The 14,013-nt window shown below is 40.0% G+C and overlaps 1 protein-coding gene across 1 annotated transcript in view; it reads right to left on the bottom strand.

Annotated features, from left to right (window-relative positions):
- Positions 1 to 7,484: 7,484 nt before the first annotated feature.
- Positions 7,485 to 14,013, bottom strand: part of PKP2 (plakophilin 2) — a 91,850-nt gene continuing 85,321 nt past the window's right edge. Inside the window, exon 13 of the mRNA XM_076007488.1 lies at positions 7,485 to 7,842. Within this exon, the coding sequence (XP_075863603.1) occupies positions 7,840 to 7,842 (3 nt within the window). The 3' untranslated portion in view covers positions 7,485 to 7,839. The remainder of the gene's footprint in view (positions 7,843 to 14,013) is intronic.

Raw genomic sequence — 14,013 nt, 5'->3', positions numbered from 1 at the left:
AAGGGAAAGTTGATTATTTTGGAGGTATGTTGGCTTCTTTATGTCTACATTGAGGTAATAACTGTCATACTATCCCCACTAAATGTTCCTTAGTGCCATTTTTAGAAAGAGATTTCACTAGAGGAATCCCTGAGCCGATGGAGTGGCCAGAAATTCCAGGTGGGTAGACTTCTTGGGTTCACACCCGAATGGACGTTGTTACTCAAAAAGACTGAAGGAAGGAAACAAAATAATAGCGAGGGTTACATTCCTCTTGTAAGATGAAACTCAGGAGCTCTCAGATGATTTTTGTACTCATTTCCATTTCAGCCAAAATAGATACTTTCCACTTCTCCCAAAATTCCTCGTTTGTTGCATAACTTAGGAGTCCCCCTCAGAGCTCCCTTTGTTGTTAAGCAGAACTGACCAAAGTGTGATATTTTCTATTGAACGCAGAGCTTGGAAGTTACCACTTGCTTCTCAAACATGACTGAAAGATAAATGCTGGCAAAGGTGTTTTGTCCCTTTGACTTCGAATTCCTTATCTCCACATATCAGCCCTTAAACAGCAGTCTCATCACAACAAACTGAAGTGGGAGCATTTGCATATTTCTTTAAAAGGCATAACCTGGGCTTGTATATTTTGTTTTCATTACATCTATGAAAGAATGCCTCACATCCTCAAAAACAAAACTGAAAATTCCATCATGGACTTTTGTATTCTGAACATGAAAACACTTTTGTGTGTAAGAGGACTGGTGGAAAACATCTCAACAAGTTGAAGAGGTTCTTGACAACATACAATTTTGATAATAATGTGTCATGTTATAGTGATATCTGTTTTCAGTGATATCTATCCAGCTGGCATTTTTTTCAATTAACCCCAGATATTACTATTATTTTGCGTGTTTATGTCATCACATCTGAATCTTATTAGGGGTCAAGGGCTGGACCTTTTTATTCTCACTTTGACTGCTCTGTGGACATGGGCTCTCCCCAGGAAGCAAGCATGAACTCAGGCTATGGCACTTTTTGCCCAAAGGTTGGTCCCCGAGAGAGACTCAGCTGAGAGATGGTGGCCATTGACACTCCCAGGAGCCAGGGATGTGTGCTGCAAACCAAGAACGGGGATCACGGTGGTGCACCATGGCCTCCGGTAGAGATAGGGGTGGGGAAAGGGGTGGTGTAGGGGGCCTGCCTCAAGCTCTTCTCCCCTCCACTTTTTAATCAGGGAAGCTCATCTTTAAATTTTTTAAAATTTTACATCAGGGCAAAGATGAATCATCTTTAAGTTTTGGTGCAGGGGGAGGAAGTGGGGAAATGTTGGCCAGAGGACACAAGTTAGCAGATATGTAGGATGAACAAGGTTAGAGGTCTTGAGGACTATAGGTAATACAACTGTGTTGTATTTGGGATTCTCACCAAATGAGTTTTTATCAGCTCTTGTCAAAACAGCAACAACAACAACAACAACAAATGGGTAACTATATGAGACGATGGATATGTTAATTTGCTTCACTGTAGTAACCATTTTACTATCTGTATGTATCCCATAGCATGTTGTATACTTTAAATATAAGAATAAAATAAAATTAGTTTTAAAGTTTTAAATCATGTCATATACTAGAGAATTTATAATACATGCATTAAGAAATAGACCATTTTTAATACCTTGGAAGGCCCCATATGAATTTCCCCAACTGTACCCTCCTCCCCAGAGGTTATTGCTGACCTAAGTTTGGCATAAATCTTTTACTGGCTATTCTTTGTTCAATTTATTATTATTATTGGTGTTGTTATTTATTTTTAGAGACAGGTTTGGCTCTGTCATCTCAGCTAGAGTGCAGTGTCGTCATCCATAGCCCACAGCAACCAGCAACCTCAAACTCCTGGGCTCAAGTGAGCCTCCTGCCTCAGTCTCCTGAGTGGCCGAACTACTGGCATGCACCACTATGCCTGGCTAATTTAAAAATTCTTTGTAAAGACAGGGTCTTGCTATGTTGCCCAGGCTGGTCTTGAACTCCTGGCCTCAAGTCATCCTCTTGCTGTGGCCTCCTAAAGTGCTGAGATTATAGGCATGAGCCACTGCTCCTGGTCACTGGCTACTCTTTATAGCTTTTTAAAGCCACATAAATATTATATCTATTATTAACTCTTTTTAGTTTAGTTTTTAAACTTTAAATAACTGGAATCATACCCATTTTATATTGTCTTTTTCTGTATAACATAATCTTATTTAGGTTTATTTTCATCGATGCCTATAGTTGCAACTCATTCTTTTTCTTTAGCGTATATTATTCTATTGTATCATAATTTATTATGTAATGTCACTGATTTATTTTATATGGTCTTCTGATGATGGGTGAACTTTTGGTGTAACTTGTCTAAGAGAGTTTGCAATTTAAAAGAGGTTTCTATTTAACTGAAGCCTTAATCTCTAATTATTGAATTTCAGGCACTATGACATACCAGACATAAATATCTTACTCAAACAAGAACTTTTGTTGGGGGGATAGAAATGTCTTTCTTAGGCCGGGTGCGGTGGCTCACGTCTGTAATCCCAGCACTCTGGGAGGCCGAGGCAGGCAGATTGCTCAAGGTCAGGAGTTCAAAACCAGCTTGGGGAAGAGAGAGACCCCCGTCTCTACTAAAAATAGAAATAAATTAATTGGCCAACTAAAAGTATATAGAAAAAATTAGCCGGGCATGGTGGTGCATGCCTGTAGTCCCAGCTGCTCGGGAGGCTGAGGCAGGAGGATCGCCTGAGTCCAGGACTTTGAGGTTGCTGTGAGGTAGGCTGATGTCATGGCACTCTAGCTCAGGTAAAACAGAGTGGGACTCTGCCTCAAAAAAAGAAATGTCTTTCTTATACCACTTAGATTCCATTTACCCACAAAAGATGGTTGGTTTTTGTTAGAACACAGTAACATCAAAAGAGTCAACATTTTGGCCAGGCGCATTGGCTCACACCTGTAATGCCAGCACTTTGGGAAGCTGAGGTGGAAGGATTGTTTGAGGCCAGGAGTCTGAGACCAGCCTGAGCAACAAAGCAAGACCCCGTCTCTACAAAGAATTTAAAAAATCAGCCAGACATGGTGGTGCATGGCTGTAGTCCCAGCTACTTGGGAGACTGAGGCAGGAGGATCGCTTGAGCCCAGGAGTTTGAGGTTGCAGTGCTGATGCCATTGCACTCTAGCCCAAGCAACACAGCTAGACCCTGTCTCAAAAACAAAAAACAAATTTAAAAAAGCCACGACAAATTCAAATATTTTATAATTGTTTGATAAACTGTGAGTCTGTAGCTGTAAGACTATATAATGGAATGCATTCTTAAAACAATGAGTTCAAAAGGATAAGCAAGTATCAATGAATAATTGTGGAATATAGAAACAAATGTTGTATATAGGCACTGCATCAATAACTTTGACCATCATTTTTGAGTTTTATTGCTGTGATTATCAAAGGCAGAGTCTGAGTCCTGAACACACCTTTTCAAAATAATGAGTCACGGGGCAGTGAGTCAAGAAATGTTGAACTTTAGCCTAAAACTCTAAGAATGAAGAGTTAGACTAATTGCTTGAGTTTTTGTATTGCACTAATGTCGTGAATAGTTTTTCAGAAAAGATTAATTTGCCAAGCATAGCATTACTGGAAATGACCTTTCTCTAATTGTTTTCCTGATACAGAAGAAATTCCTACAAGAAAGCTCAGACTTCAGTATAATTTACAGCAGCTAAAGACAGAACAAATCAATGGCTTTAATTATCTGCTTGCCAAAATTTAAGGAAAGCTCTTGAAAGCAGAGGCCCCAGTAGGGGCTTGTTCAAAAATGATTTTAAAATATCTCAAACTGCTCTGTATTCTTGATCCAAGAAAATCTCTTTGAAGTAGGATGTGAATTCTAGACCTGGAAGTGCCTTTCATTTCCCATGAGCTCAAATCTATTAAGCTCTCAGGGACAACAGTTTGTTTCTAGGAGGAAAAAAGGAAGTTTTCTTTTTTTCTTTTTTCCTTTTTAAGGGAATATTGTTCTCTAAATTTTCATTTTCTTTAGACTTTTAAAATCTTGGCCAAAAGTCAGCAATATCCACATAATGTTCTTAAAAAAATGACTGATGAGATTGGTAATAAAGCATAAAAAAACATTAACTGCCGTGTGTGTGTGTGTGTGTGTGTGTGTGTGTGTGTGCACGTGCTTGCAGAATTCAATTAACTCTAGAAAGGCAGGAAAGAGATTAGTTGCACTCTAAGTTTTCGTGTGTGTGTGTGTGTGTGTGTGTGTGTGTGTGTGTGTGTGTGTACAGCAAGGAATTCATCCCAACTAAGATAATAAAATGTTGAAAGATGTTGGGTAAGGGGACTGGGTAATTGGAAAAAACATGTGCTTCAAAAGTCCCATAACTCTAAGAAAGATAATCTGCAGGAAAGAGCAGAGAGAGATCATCTGTGGCTTAGGTAGAATGGAATGAAACCAGCACCCAAAACCCTTGTCCAGGTCTGGAATCTCTGACTATACCCAGATCTCAGATGCCTTTTTGGTCCTTGATTTCATACCAAATGGACTCAGCTACCCTGAGATTATAAATCTGCTTTCCTTAGTTATAAGTAACTTTGTAATCATGCAAAGACTTAGAAACTACCATAGAAGTTAGGACAGAAATCAAAATAATAATTTTAATACTTCTATGTACACTTAGTGTTTTAAAATCATCATTATAATCTGCCTACATTTGTTCTTTAACACATTTAGTCCATTCAGGACGATCTGACATTTTGTACTCGTGATTTTAATTTGAAATGTTTAATTAATATCACTCTTGTGACTTTTATCAGGAAGGTATTTATTTGGTTTATAAATAATATTTGAATGTTTAAAGGAACTAGAAGTATTAAATCCCTATGCTCAGGTTTCTCAGGTGTTTAAGCACTATTTAACTGCTAAGGAAATTTTGGTTTGTTAAGTGTCTGAGTCTACCCTGTTAGGTGTATGAAGGCCTTGAGTTACACTGAAATTTTGTAATTATAGTTTAACATGCTTAACTGAATTTAATTAATTAAGGTATTAATTATTTGGGGTCAAATCACTCTGTTAAACACATCAGTTATTAGAATATTAACCTAAGATCAAGTAAAAGTTCTATAGAAACAATTAGATTCATATGTGAAAATGACCAGATATATAAGTTGAGCCTAATATTTAAGAAACATAAACCTTTATGATATACCAAAGATCCGGTTTTAACAATAAAAAACTCAATTGGCAAACAAAATTAGGCCTTTCTGGGAAGCTAATGTTCCCAAATTCCTAGAAAATAAAAACAGAATACTGTATCAAGTGTTCATGGAGAAAACAGTTCACTCTAGATACCTGAGCAGAAAGCAGATCCCTATTGAATGCAGGGACTCGGAGTTTACACAATTGCAGGAAGAGTTGGAGGAGCAGAAGTTGGGGTACCAGCTGTTGCAGTTACTGCCACCACATCTGCCACTGTCACGGCTGCCAGCACTAACCAAGCTGGTGACTGGTGAACTAGATACTGATATAGTTAACACCTGCTTGCCAACCACGACAGTCCCTGGAAAATGGTCCCCATCATCCTCCCAACTGCATCGTATTGGCGGAACCTAAGCTGAATCCATAAGAACCCTGGCTGTAAGAGAGGCTGGAAAATGTAGTTGTTTTTTGTCTTCTAGCCCCTATGAGACGGCAGGGGCTGTAGAAGTCAGGCTGGGTGCTGAGTGCTCAAAGATCCATAAAGCAAAAAACTTCGCAAGTCAATATAGGACTATTCATTATGACTGGGTAACATTTCCTAAACACCACAACATGCACTCAAAAAGGGGGTGGCTTTTGTTAAGCAGAGCCCTTGTCAGAGATGTTATATTGGGCAACTGTAGGTGGTTTTCCTGCAGGCCTCCAAAAAAATGTTTTGTGATCTAAGTTAGGTGTCTACTTAAAGGTTCTTTTCATTGTACAGAAACTATTCCCTCTTGACATTAGCCAGCAAATACACTGTAGAAAACAGATTTTTCTGGTCACATAGTTATCTGTTTCTAGCTTTATTGAGGTGTAATTGACAAATAAAAATGATACACATTCAAGGTATACAATGTGGGCTGGGCGCGGTGGCTCACGCCTGTAATCTTAGCACTCTGGGAGGCCAAGGCGGAGGGATCATTTGAGCTCAGGAGTTCAAGACCAGCCTGAGCAAGAGCGAGATGCCGTCTCTACTAAAAATAGAAAGAAATTACTTGGACAGCTAAAAATATATAGAAAACATTAGCCAGGCATGGTGGTACATGCCTATAGTCCCAGCTACTCGGGAGGCTGAGGCAGGAGGATCACTCGAGCCCAGGAGTTTGAGGTTGCTGTGAGCGAGGCTGACGCCATGGCATTCTAGCCTGGGCAACAGAGGGAGACTCTGTCTCAAAAAAAAAAAAAAAAAAAAAAAAAAGGTATACAATGTGATGTTTTCACGTATGTATTCATTGTGAACTGATTGCCACGATCAAGCCAATTAACATATTCATAACCTTTCACTGCTTTTTTTATGGTAAGAATATTTAAGATCCACTCTTTTAGTAAATTTCAAGTATACCATATAGTGTTATTAACCACAGTCTCCATGTCACACATCGGGTCTCCAGAACTTACTCATCTTGTACCTGCAAGTTTGTACTTTTTGACCAACATCTCCCCATTTCCTTTACTTGTTGACCCCCCATAACCACCTTCTACTCTGTTTCTGTAAGTATGATTTTTTAGATTCCACATATAAGTGAGATCACTCAGTATTTGTCTTTTCGTGACTGGCTTATTTCACTTAGCCTAATGTCCTTAAGCTTCATCCATGTTGTAGCATATGACAGGGCTTTCTTCTTTTTAAAGGCTAACCAGTATTCTCTCTCTCTATATATATTCCATATATACATCTCCCATATATATTAATATATGTCCCATATATATATCCCACATATATATACACATTTTCTTTATCCATTCATCTGTCGACAAACACTTAGGTTGTTTCCCTATCTTGGCTATTGGCTAGTCACTTAGTTTTGCAGGTTGTGTTTCGGGTACCAGTTTTTTCTCTTATAGGTGTGTTTCCCAAGGGAAATTCTACACCATTAGGTCAGATGCGTGCCTTCCAGTTTCCTCTTGGAATGGTATTGTCTGGTTAGTGGAATTAATTTCAGAACATGGCTAAAGACTGCTTTGTAAAGAGGATTATCAACACGATAAAGGGATCTGAAGTCCAAAATTAACTCACTGAATTCAGTTCTCGCTCAGTGGCTTATTGCTAGCAATTTAATCTTGTGGTCGGTATCCTGATCTAGGACAGAGGTGTTGCATCTTCTGGGTTTGGAAATTCTTTTTAATTTGATTCTGCTCTAGATAATGGCGTCAAGAAGCAATAGTTACTAGTTTGCTAGAGCTGCCATAAAAAAAAAAGTCGTGGTTACAATTAAGTTTGATTGTGAGTTATAAAAAACCACCTAGCTTACACCCAATAAGAGTTTATTCCTTTCATGTGTGCAATGTCTGAAGTATGGAGTCCAAAATTGGTGTGACCATGCTCCTCTCAGATCACTGTACTGCCATACAAGAGTGTGGCCTTCATCCTTGTGGCTCAGCAAGGCAGAATCAGAATTCCAGGCAGGATGGACAAAGGGGGAAAAAACAAGGCAAAGGCACGTGTCCACTGTCTCCTAAGAAAGGTTTTGAGACACTGATTACGTGTCGCTTACATCCTCCTGGCCAGGTCTCAGTCATATGCCTTTACTCAGCTGCAAGTGAGGCAGGAAAGGTAGTCTTTACTGTCTTCATTCCGGGTACCATGCGTCCTGTTAAAATTTCTACTGTTGGAAAAAAGGAGAGAAAGGATATGGCGGGGGCAATGAGCAGTCTGCACCACATGTAACTTTCACACAAACATAAAACATTTGCTGGCTCCAAATACTCTTAAAAAAACAAATCGGTCTTTTTTTTTTTTTGAGACACAGTTGCTTTATTGCCCAGGCTAAAGTGAGTGCCATGGTGTCAGCCTGGCTCACAACAACCTCAAACTCCTGGTCTCAAGCGATCCTCCTGCCTCAGCCTCCCGAGTAGCTGGGACTACAGGCATGCGCCACCATGCCCGGCTAATTTTTTGTATATATATATTAGTTGGCCAATTAAATTCTTTCTATTTATAGTAGAGACGGGGGTCTCACTCTTGCTCAGGCTGGTTTCGAACTCCTGACCTCTAGCAATCCGCTCACCTCGGCCTCTCCGAGTGCTAGGATTACAGGCGTGAGCCACCGCACCGGCCACAAATCAGTCTTTTTTTCAGAAAAAGGAAATTAATCATTACTGTTGGGCTGACCTAACCCATAATTTACCCTGTGTAGCACAAGTGATTTTTTTTTAGAAAGAACACATTCAGTATTTCCACCTGGGTTAGCAAGAACACATTGTCTCCTGTGAGAACCCTAGCAGCAATAGGAGTTGTTTTGCTTTGTGTCCCTGGAAGGTTCCCCTGATTCGAGTTCTCCAGAAGGATGGGGTTTGGTGTAGAAACAGGTAGGTCTAGGATCTGTGTTGCAGAGAACACAGGAGCAGAAGCAAAGTGATCAAAACCTGGGAACACAAGGAGGGGTTGGCTGGAACGAGGAGATCTGACAGGTAAATTTTCCCTCCTTGCTCTTCTCACTTCCTGTTTTACCACGGTGGAGTTTGCTTTCTGCTCTAAGATAATCCCTGGAGCACTGGGAAAAGCAGGGGAATCAAATGGGGGTGGGGGCGGGAGGCAGAAGCTGAAGACTGGGGATCCCTGCGGGGCAGCCAGAGCTACAAGAGGAAGGAAGCAATCACCACCTTTTGCTGAGTGCGAGGTGCCACTGTGAATACACCCTCTCATTTTGTTCCCTCAGTCCTATGAAGCAACAGGTCAACTCGACACCCAGAAAGCTTAAGCAACTCCCCCAGTCACAGAGCCAGAGGTAAAGCCAGAATTCAAATCCACGTCCCTTTCAACCAAACTGCCTCCCCCAGATGTCTCGGCAAGGAATCTCAGACACCCACAGGCATGGACCAACTTTCTCCCAAGAGGATTCTGTCACTGAAGTTACAACTGGTTTCCATAGTTACTTCTCAAAGGTGAGGAATGGTAGATGTCGAGAAAAGGAGAGAATGAAAAAGAGGCACAGTGGCGTCTCAAACTATTTTATTTTACGCACTTGTTGTTCAGCTGAGCATCCCTTTTACTATCCTGTTACTATTCTCCTTGAAATCGTGATTATTGGGCTGCCATTCCTAGCTCTCCTGCCACTCTTTACCACAAATTTTCATGAACTTTGTCCTAAATACAAAACGCAACAACCATAGTAGAGGAACTTGCAGTAGAAACAAGTATTTGAAAAAACAAGATGGCATAAATTTGCAAAAAAATGTTGAGTTCTTTCTTTTTTGTGTCTCCACGTACAGCGAACAATGCTGGTTGACGACTCTGTAGCCTTTTTTCCTTGCTTAATATTATAATACTCTGATTTTGTTTAAGTGTTTAACATCCATGAGCCTCAGGAGAGGTAGACCCAGCCTTGGGTGAAACGTGATTGGCTTAAAAGAGTGGTTTTTGGCCGGGCGCGGTGGCTCATGCCTGTAATCCCAGCTCTCTGGGAGGCCAAGGCAGGAGGATCACTCAAGGTCAGGAGTTCGAAGCCAGCCTGAGCAAGACTGAGACCCCGTCTCTACTGAAAATAGAAAGAAATTAATTGGCCAACTAAAAATATATAGAAAAATTTAGCAGGGCATCATGGCGCATGCCTGTAGTCCCACCTACTTGGAAGGCTGAGGCAGGAGGATTGCTTAAGCCCAGGAGTTTGAGGTTGCTGTAAGCTAGGCTGATGCCATAGCACTCTAGCCCAGGCAACAGAGGGAGACTCTGTCTCAAAAAAAAAATTAAAAAAAAAAGAGTGGTTTTACTCTTCTCACTAGAAGCTGGCTTAGGAATGGACACGTAATATAATTCTGGGCAATAAGAAATGAAAGATATCTGCTGGAGGCTTCTAGAAAAATGTTCCTTATTTATATATATATATATATATAAAAAAAGGATGCAAGAAAGGAATGTTTATTCTTCTGGCCTTTGGACATGGCCCTATGAGGATGGGATGTGTAGTGCTGCTGCAATCATTTTGTAAATATGAAGAGATCAGCTGCAGAGCAAAAGCCAAGATGTCAAAGACAGCAGAACTGAAAGACAGAAGGAAACTGGATGCTTGATGTTATCAATGAGTTGCAGAAATAACTAAGCCTGAGCCTAAACCTGGCCTCCCTGTTCCATGAGATAAAAACATTTATCACTTAAGCCATTTTGAACTTTTTTGTTACTCAAATGCAAACGAAGCATCCCAAGTGATAAACTCAAGAGGGAGGAATAGAACATGAGATAAAGAATTGGGTCACTTTAGGTATGAAAGTTCCCACCCAATGAAAAGGGAATGTGTTACTTAACATGTTCACACATAATTCTTATATAAAGCTGTTAAGGCAATACCACTAAAATAGATTACTTCTACTTTTTAAATTAAGAAGTGCAATTGCCAATTAGAACAAGGGACAAAAGAAAATTTTCTAAGGGGAAAATTTTGTCAATTTTCTGAATATTATAATTTTCTCCACTCTTATTACAGGTTGTCTAGGCTGTTTTTGTTGCTTGTCATTAATTCAGATTTAACTCCTGGCTAAAAATAAAGGTACCTTCTTAATAATTCTCTGCTTCTCACTCCAACCATTTCTTGTTTTATGAAAAAAGACACAGGTTATCTGTATGGATCTAGAGCTCCTTAACCCTCACCATGCAGCATGACTTTTTGTTGCTCAGGTGAAGCAAAGGATACTGTGAACTGTGAAAGTGTCCATCATGGTGCAGTAAGTCTCACTAATTCACAAAGTTCCATCTCACCAGTCCTTAGCACCACGAGTAGGTGTTCAATGCATGTATATAAAAAATGGAACGCCCTGACTTCCTTCTAAAAAAAAAACAAAACCATTTCTTTCAGCTCTTTCATTGCTATAAAAAAAAAAAAAAAAGAAAAAAGAGAAAAAATTATTAATGTAAAAAATAAAAATAAATAAAAAACCCAAAGCACTCAAAGGATTAGATGCTATTGGGAAGATCATTCCTTGGCAGATTTACTGTGGGTCAGCAGCTTACAGGTGAAATTCAGGCTTCTGAGAGATTAACTGCTTCTTGATGTAAGATGTAGTTATCTGAGCAGCCAGATGCAGGAATGCCCACCACTGCCTCAACCTGCTTTTCTGGACTAATAAATACCTTCTGAGTTATCTACCTGTCTGTAGATTAGTAGCACTCCAGGTGGACATGACACAAAATGTTCAGTAAATGGTCCTCAATCTATTGAAGTCACTGACCTTCAGATTTTACTAAGATTGTTCAGGACTAACCCCAAGCAACGTTTATCAGTAGCTGATGTTTTAGCCTGATGACCTTGACTGTGAACCAGATAAACACCTTTTGTCTCCTTGCCTATGGCTTAGATCCCTTTTGCTCAAAGTGTTTTACAACAGAGGCATAGTTGCAAGAGTCTTCTAAGAAATAGGGCTTACTGAGTCAAAGAAAAGGTTTGTGACATGCAGCACACTCTGTCTCCCCTTGGCGATTTCACAACACACACTGGCATACTAGGGACTCTGAGAAGTCGTGCAGTCAAGAACCTTTTGATTTTTGTATAACTCTGCCTTTCTTAAACTTCTTTAAGTATGGATATTACACATAACACTCAACTACACACAAAGGACTCATGTTCTAAGGAATACACATTCAGAATCACTTGCTTTGGCCATAATTTGTTTTCTAAGCAATATGGAGATATCTTAAGGAGATACAAGTGGATCTGTCATTTGATCCAGCAATCCCATTATTGGGCATCTATTCAAAAGAACAAGAGACACTCTATAAAAAGGACATCTGCACTCGAATGTTTATAGCGGCACAATACACAATTGCAAAGATGTGGAAACAACCCAAGTGCCCATCAATACATGAGTGGATTAATAAAATGTGGTGTATGCATATCATGGAGTACTACTCAGCTATAAGAAACAATGGTGATATAGCACCTCTTGTATTTTCCTGGATCAAGCTGGAATCCATTCTACTAAGTGAAGTATCCCAAGAATGGAAAAATAAGCACCACATGTACTCACCAGCAAATTGGTTTCACTGATCAACACCTAAATGCACACATAGGAATAACATTTATTGGGGGTTTGGCAGATGGGAGGGGGAGGAGGGGATGGGTATATACATACATAATAAGCGCGCTGTGCATCATCTGGGGGATGGACACGCTTGTAGCTCTGACGGGAGGGGGGTAGGGGGGGAAGGGAGGGCAAGGGCAATATACATAACCTAAACATTTGTACCCCCATAATATGCAGAAATAAAAAAGTTTGTTTTCCACATTTCTACCTGGCCTTCTAAGGGATAGATCTGTGTGTGTGTGTGCGCGTGTGTGTATAAAATGGGGGGGGGGAGGGAGTTGGGGCTTTTTAATTGAACCAGTCATATCTGTAAAGAGAAATTCAAAAGAGATGAATTATAAAGGAAAAGTAAAATCTCCCCAAACCAGGGAACTCTAAATAATTTAGTTAGCATTTGAGTATATACTGTCAGACACTGTTCTAAATGCTTTGTATTTTTTAAACCAGTTAATCCTCAAAACAACCCAATGAGATAAATACTACCATTACTCACATATTATATATAAGGAAGGCTGAGCCTCAGTGGAGAATAAGAAACTTACCCCGGTTCATAAGTGGAGAAGCCACAAGTTTGAGTTCAGGCTGGCTGGTGCTAGAATCAGCCCTCTTAACTGCAATGCCACACTGTACTCTTTACTCTCCAAAGAGAGTCAAGCCAAAGAGATCCCCACAGTTCACCAGCATGTAGACACGCATCGATTACTCTTGGTTTGTAGGGGACCCCCAGGGGGGAGCCAGACCACCTGTGCTACTCTGCACTTTCCAACTATGTGACTTTAGGAATGTGACTTAACTTCTCTCTGCTTCAAGTTTTTTGCATGGATAAAATTAAAAAAAGAAAAGGAAGAAAGGAAGGAAGGAAGGGAGGGAGGGAGGGGAAAAAGGGGAGGGGAAAAAGGTGCAGACTTGCTGAGGAGGCTGTGAAGAGCATTCAATCTATGTCCCCTGCTACAAAGTCAAACCTGTTCTCTCAATAGCCTCTACCTACTGACCTTGATTCTGTCCTCTGTCAGAACAAGTCTGTCCACTTGGATACAGTGGGCTTCCAACTACGCAGAGATAGGGAACACAGGCGAACACAGCCCACTCTAGGCTAAAGATCACTAGATTCTTTGCCTGCGTCTCCCAGACTATGGCTTTCTGGATGCTTTCCCTTCATATTTTAAACAGTTCTTATGCCAATGGGTGGCATTTTGATCTCTTTTTCCTAAATGCGACGTCACAAAGAGTTTTTCTTACAGTCCTTAGAAAGTTAAAGTTGATTTCATAAATGATGAAACTGTCAGTACCACTACAAACCAAAGTAGTACACTTAAAGCAGAATTTCATTTTGAAAAGTTTGTTTCTTTTTCTAAATCTATTTTCCCTCCCACAACAAATACTTCAATGCAACAGTTATGGAGTCTTAAAACAAGCCAGTTGTAGGGTCATGTTGGGCATTAGTTGAATGAATGATTGCATGTTTTCCTTCTCTGCCACCTTAATAAGAACTGAGTCTTTTTTTCACCTCAGAAGATACTTTAAGGAGGACTTGACCAGATGTTTTCTAAATTCCCTCCTAATCCTGAGATTATGAGATTTGAGGCTTCCACAATTTTATTCTAAGTATCCACATACGTAAGTTTTCCTCATTCCAATGCAGTAAGTCCAACAGAAATTTTATTTAGGGGAAATCTCACTTGTGACTATAGTACATATACATGTACGTGTGTATATATATATGTGTGTGTGTGTGTGTATCTATCTATCATCTATCTATCTAT

This window comes from Microcebus murinus, chromosome 10, assembly GCF_040939455.1.
Source record: "Microcebus murinus isolate Inina chromosome 10, M.murinus_Inina_mat1.0, whole genome shotgun sequence".
NCBI classification, from domain to species: domain Eukaryota; kingdom Metazoa; phylum Chordata; class Mammalia; order Primates; family Cheirogaleidae; genus Microcebus; species Microcebus murinus.
This window is presented reverse-complemented; position numbering and strand designations above follow the sequence as displayed.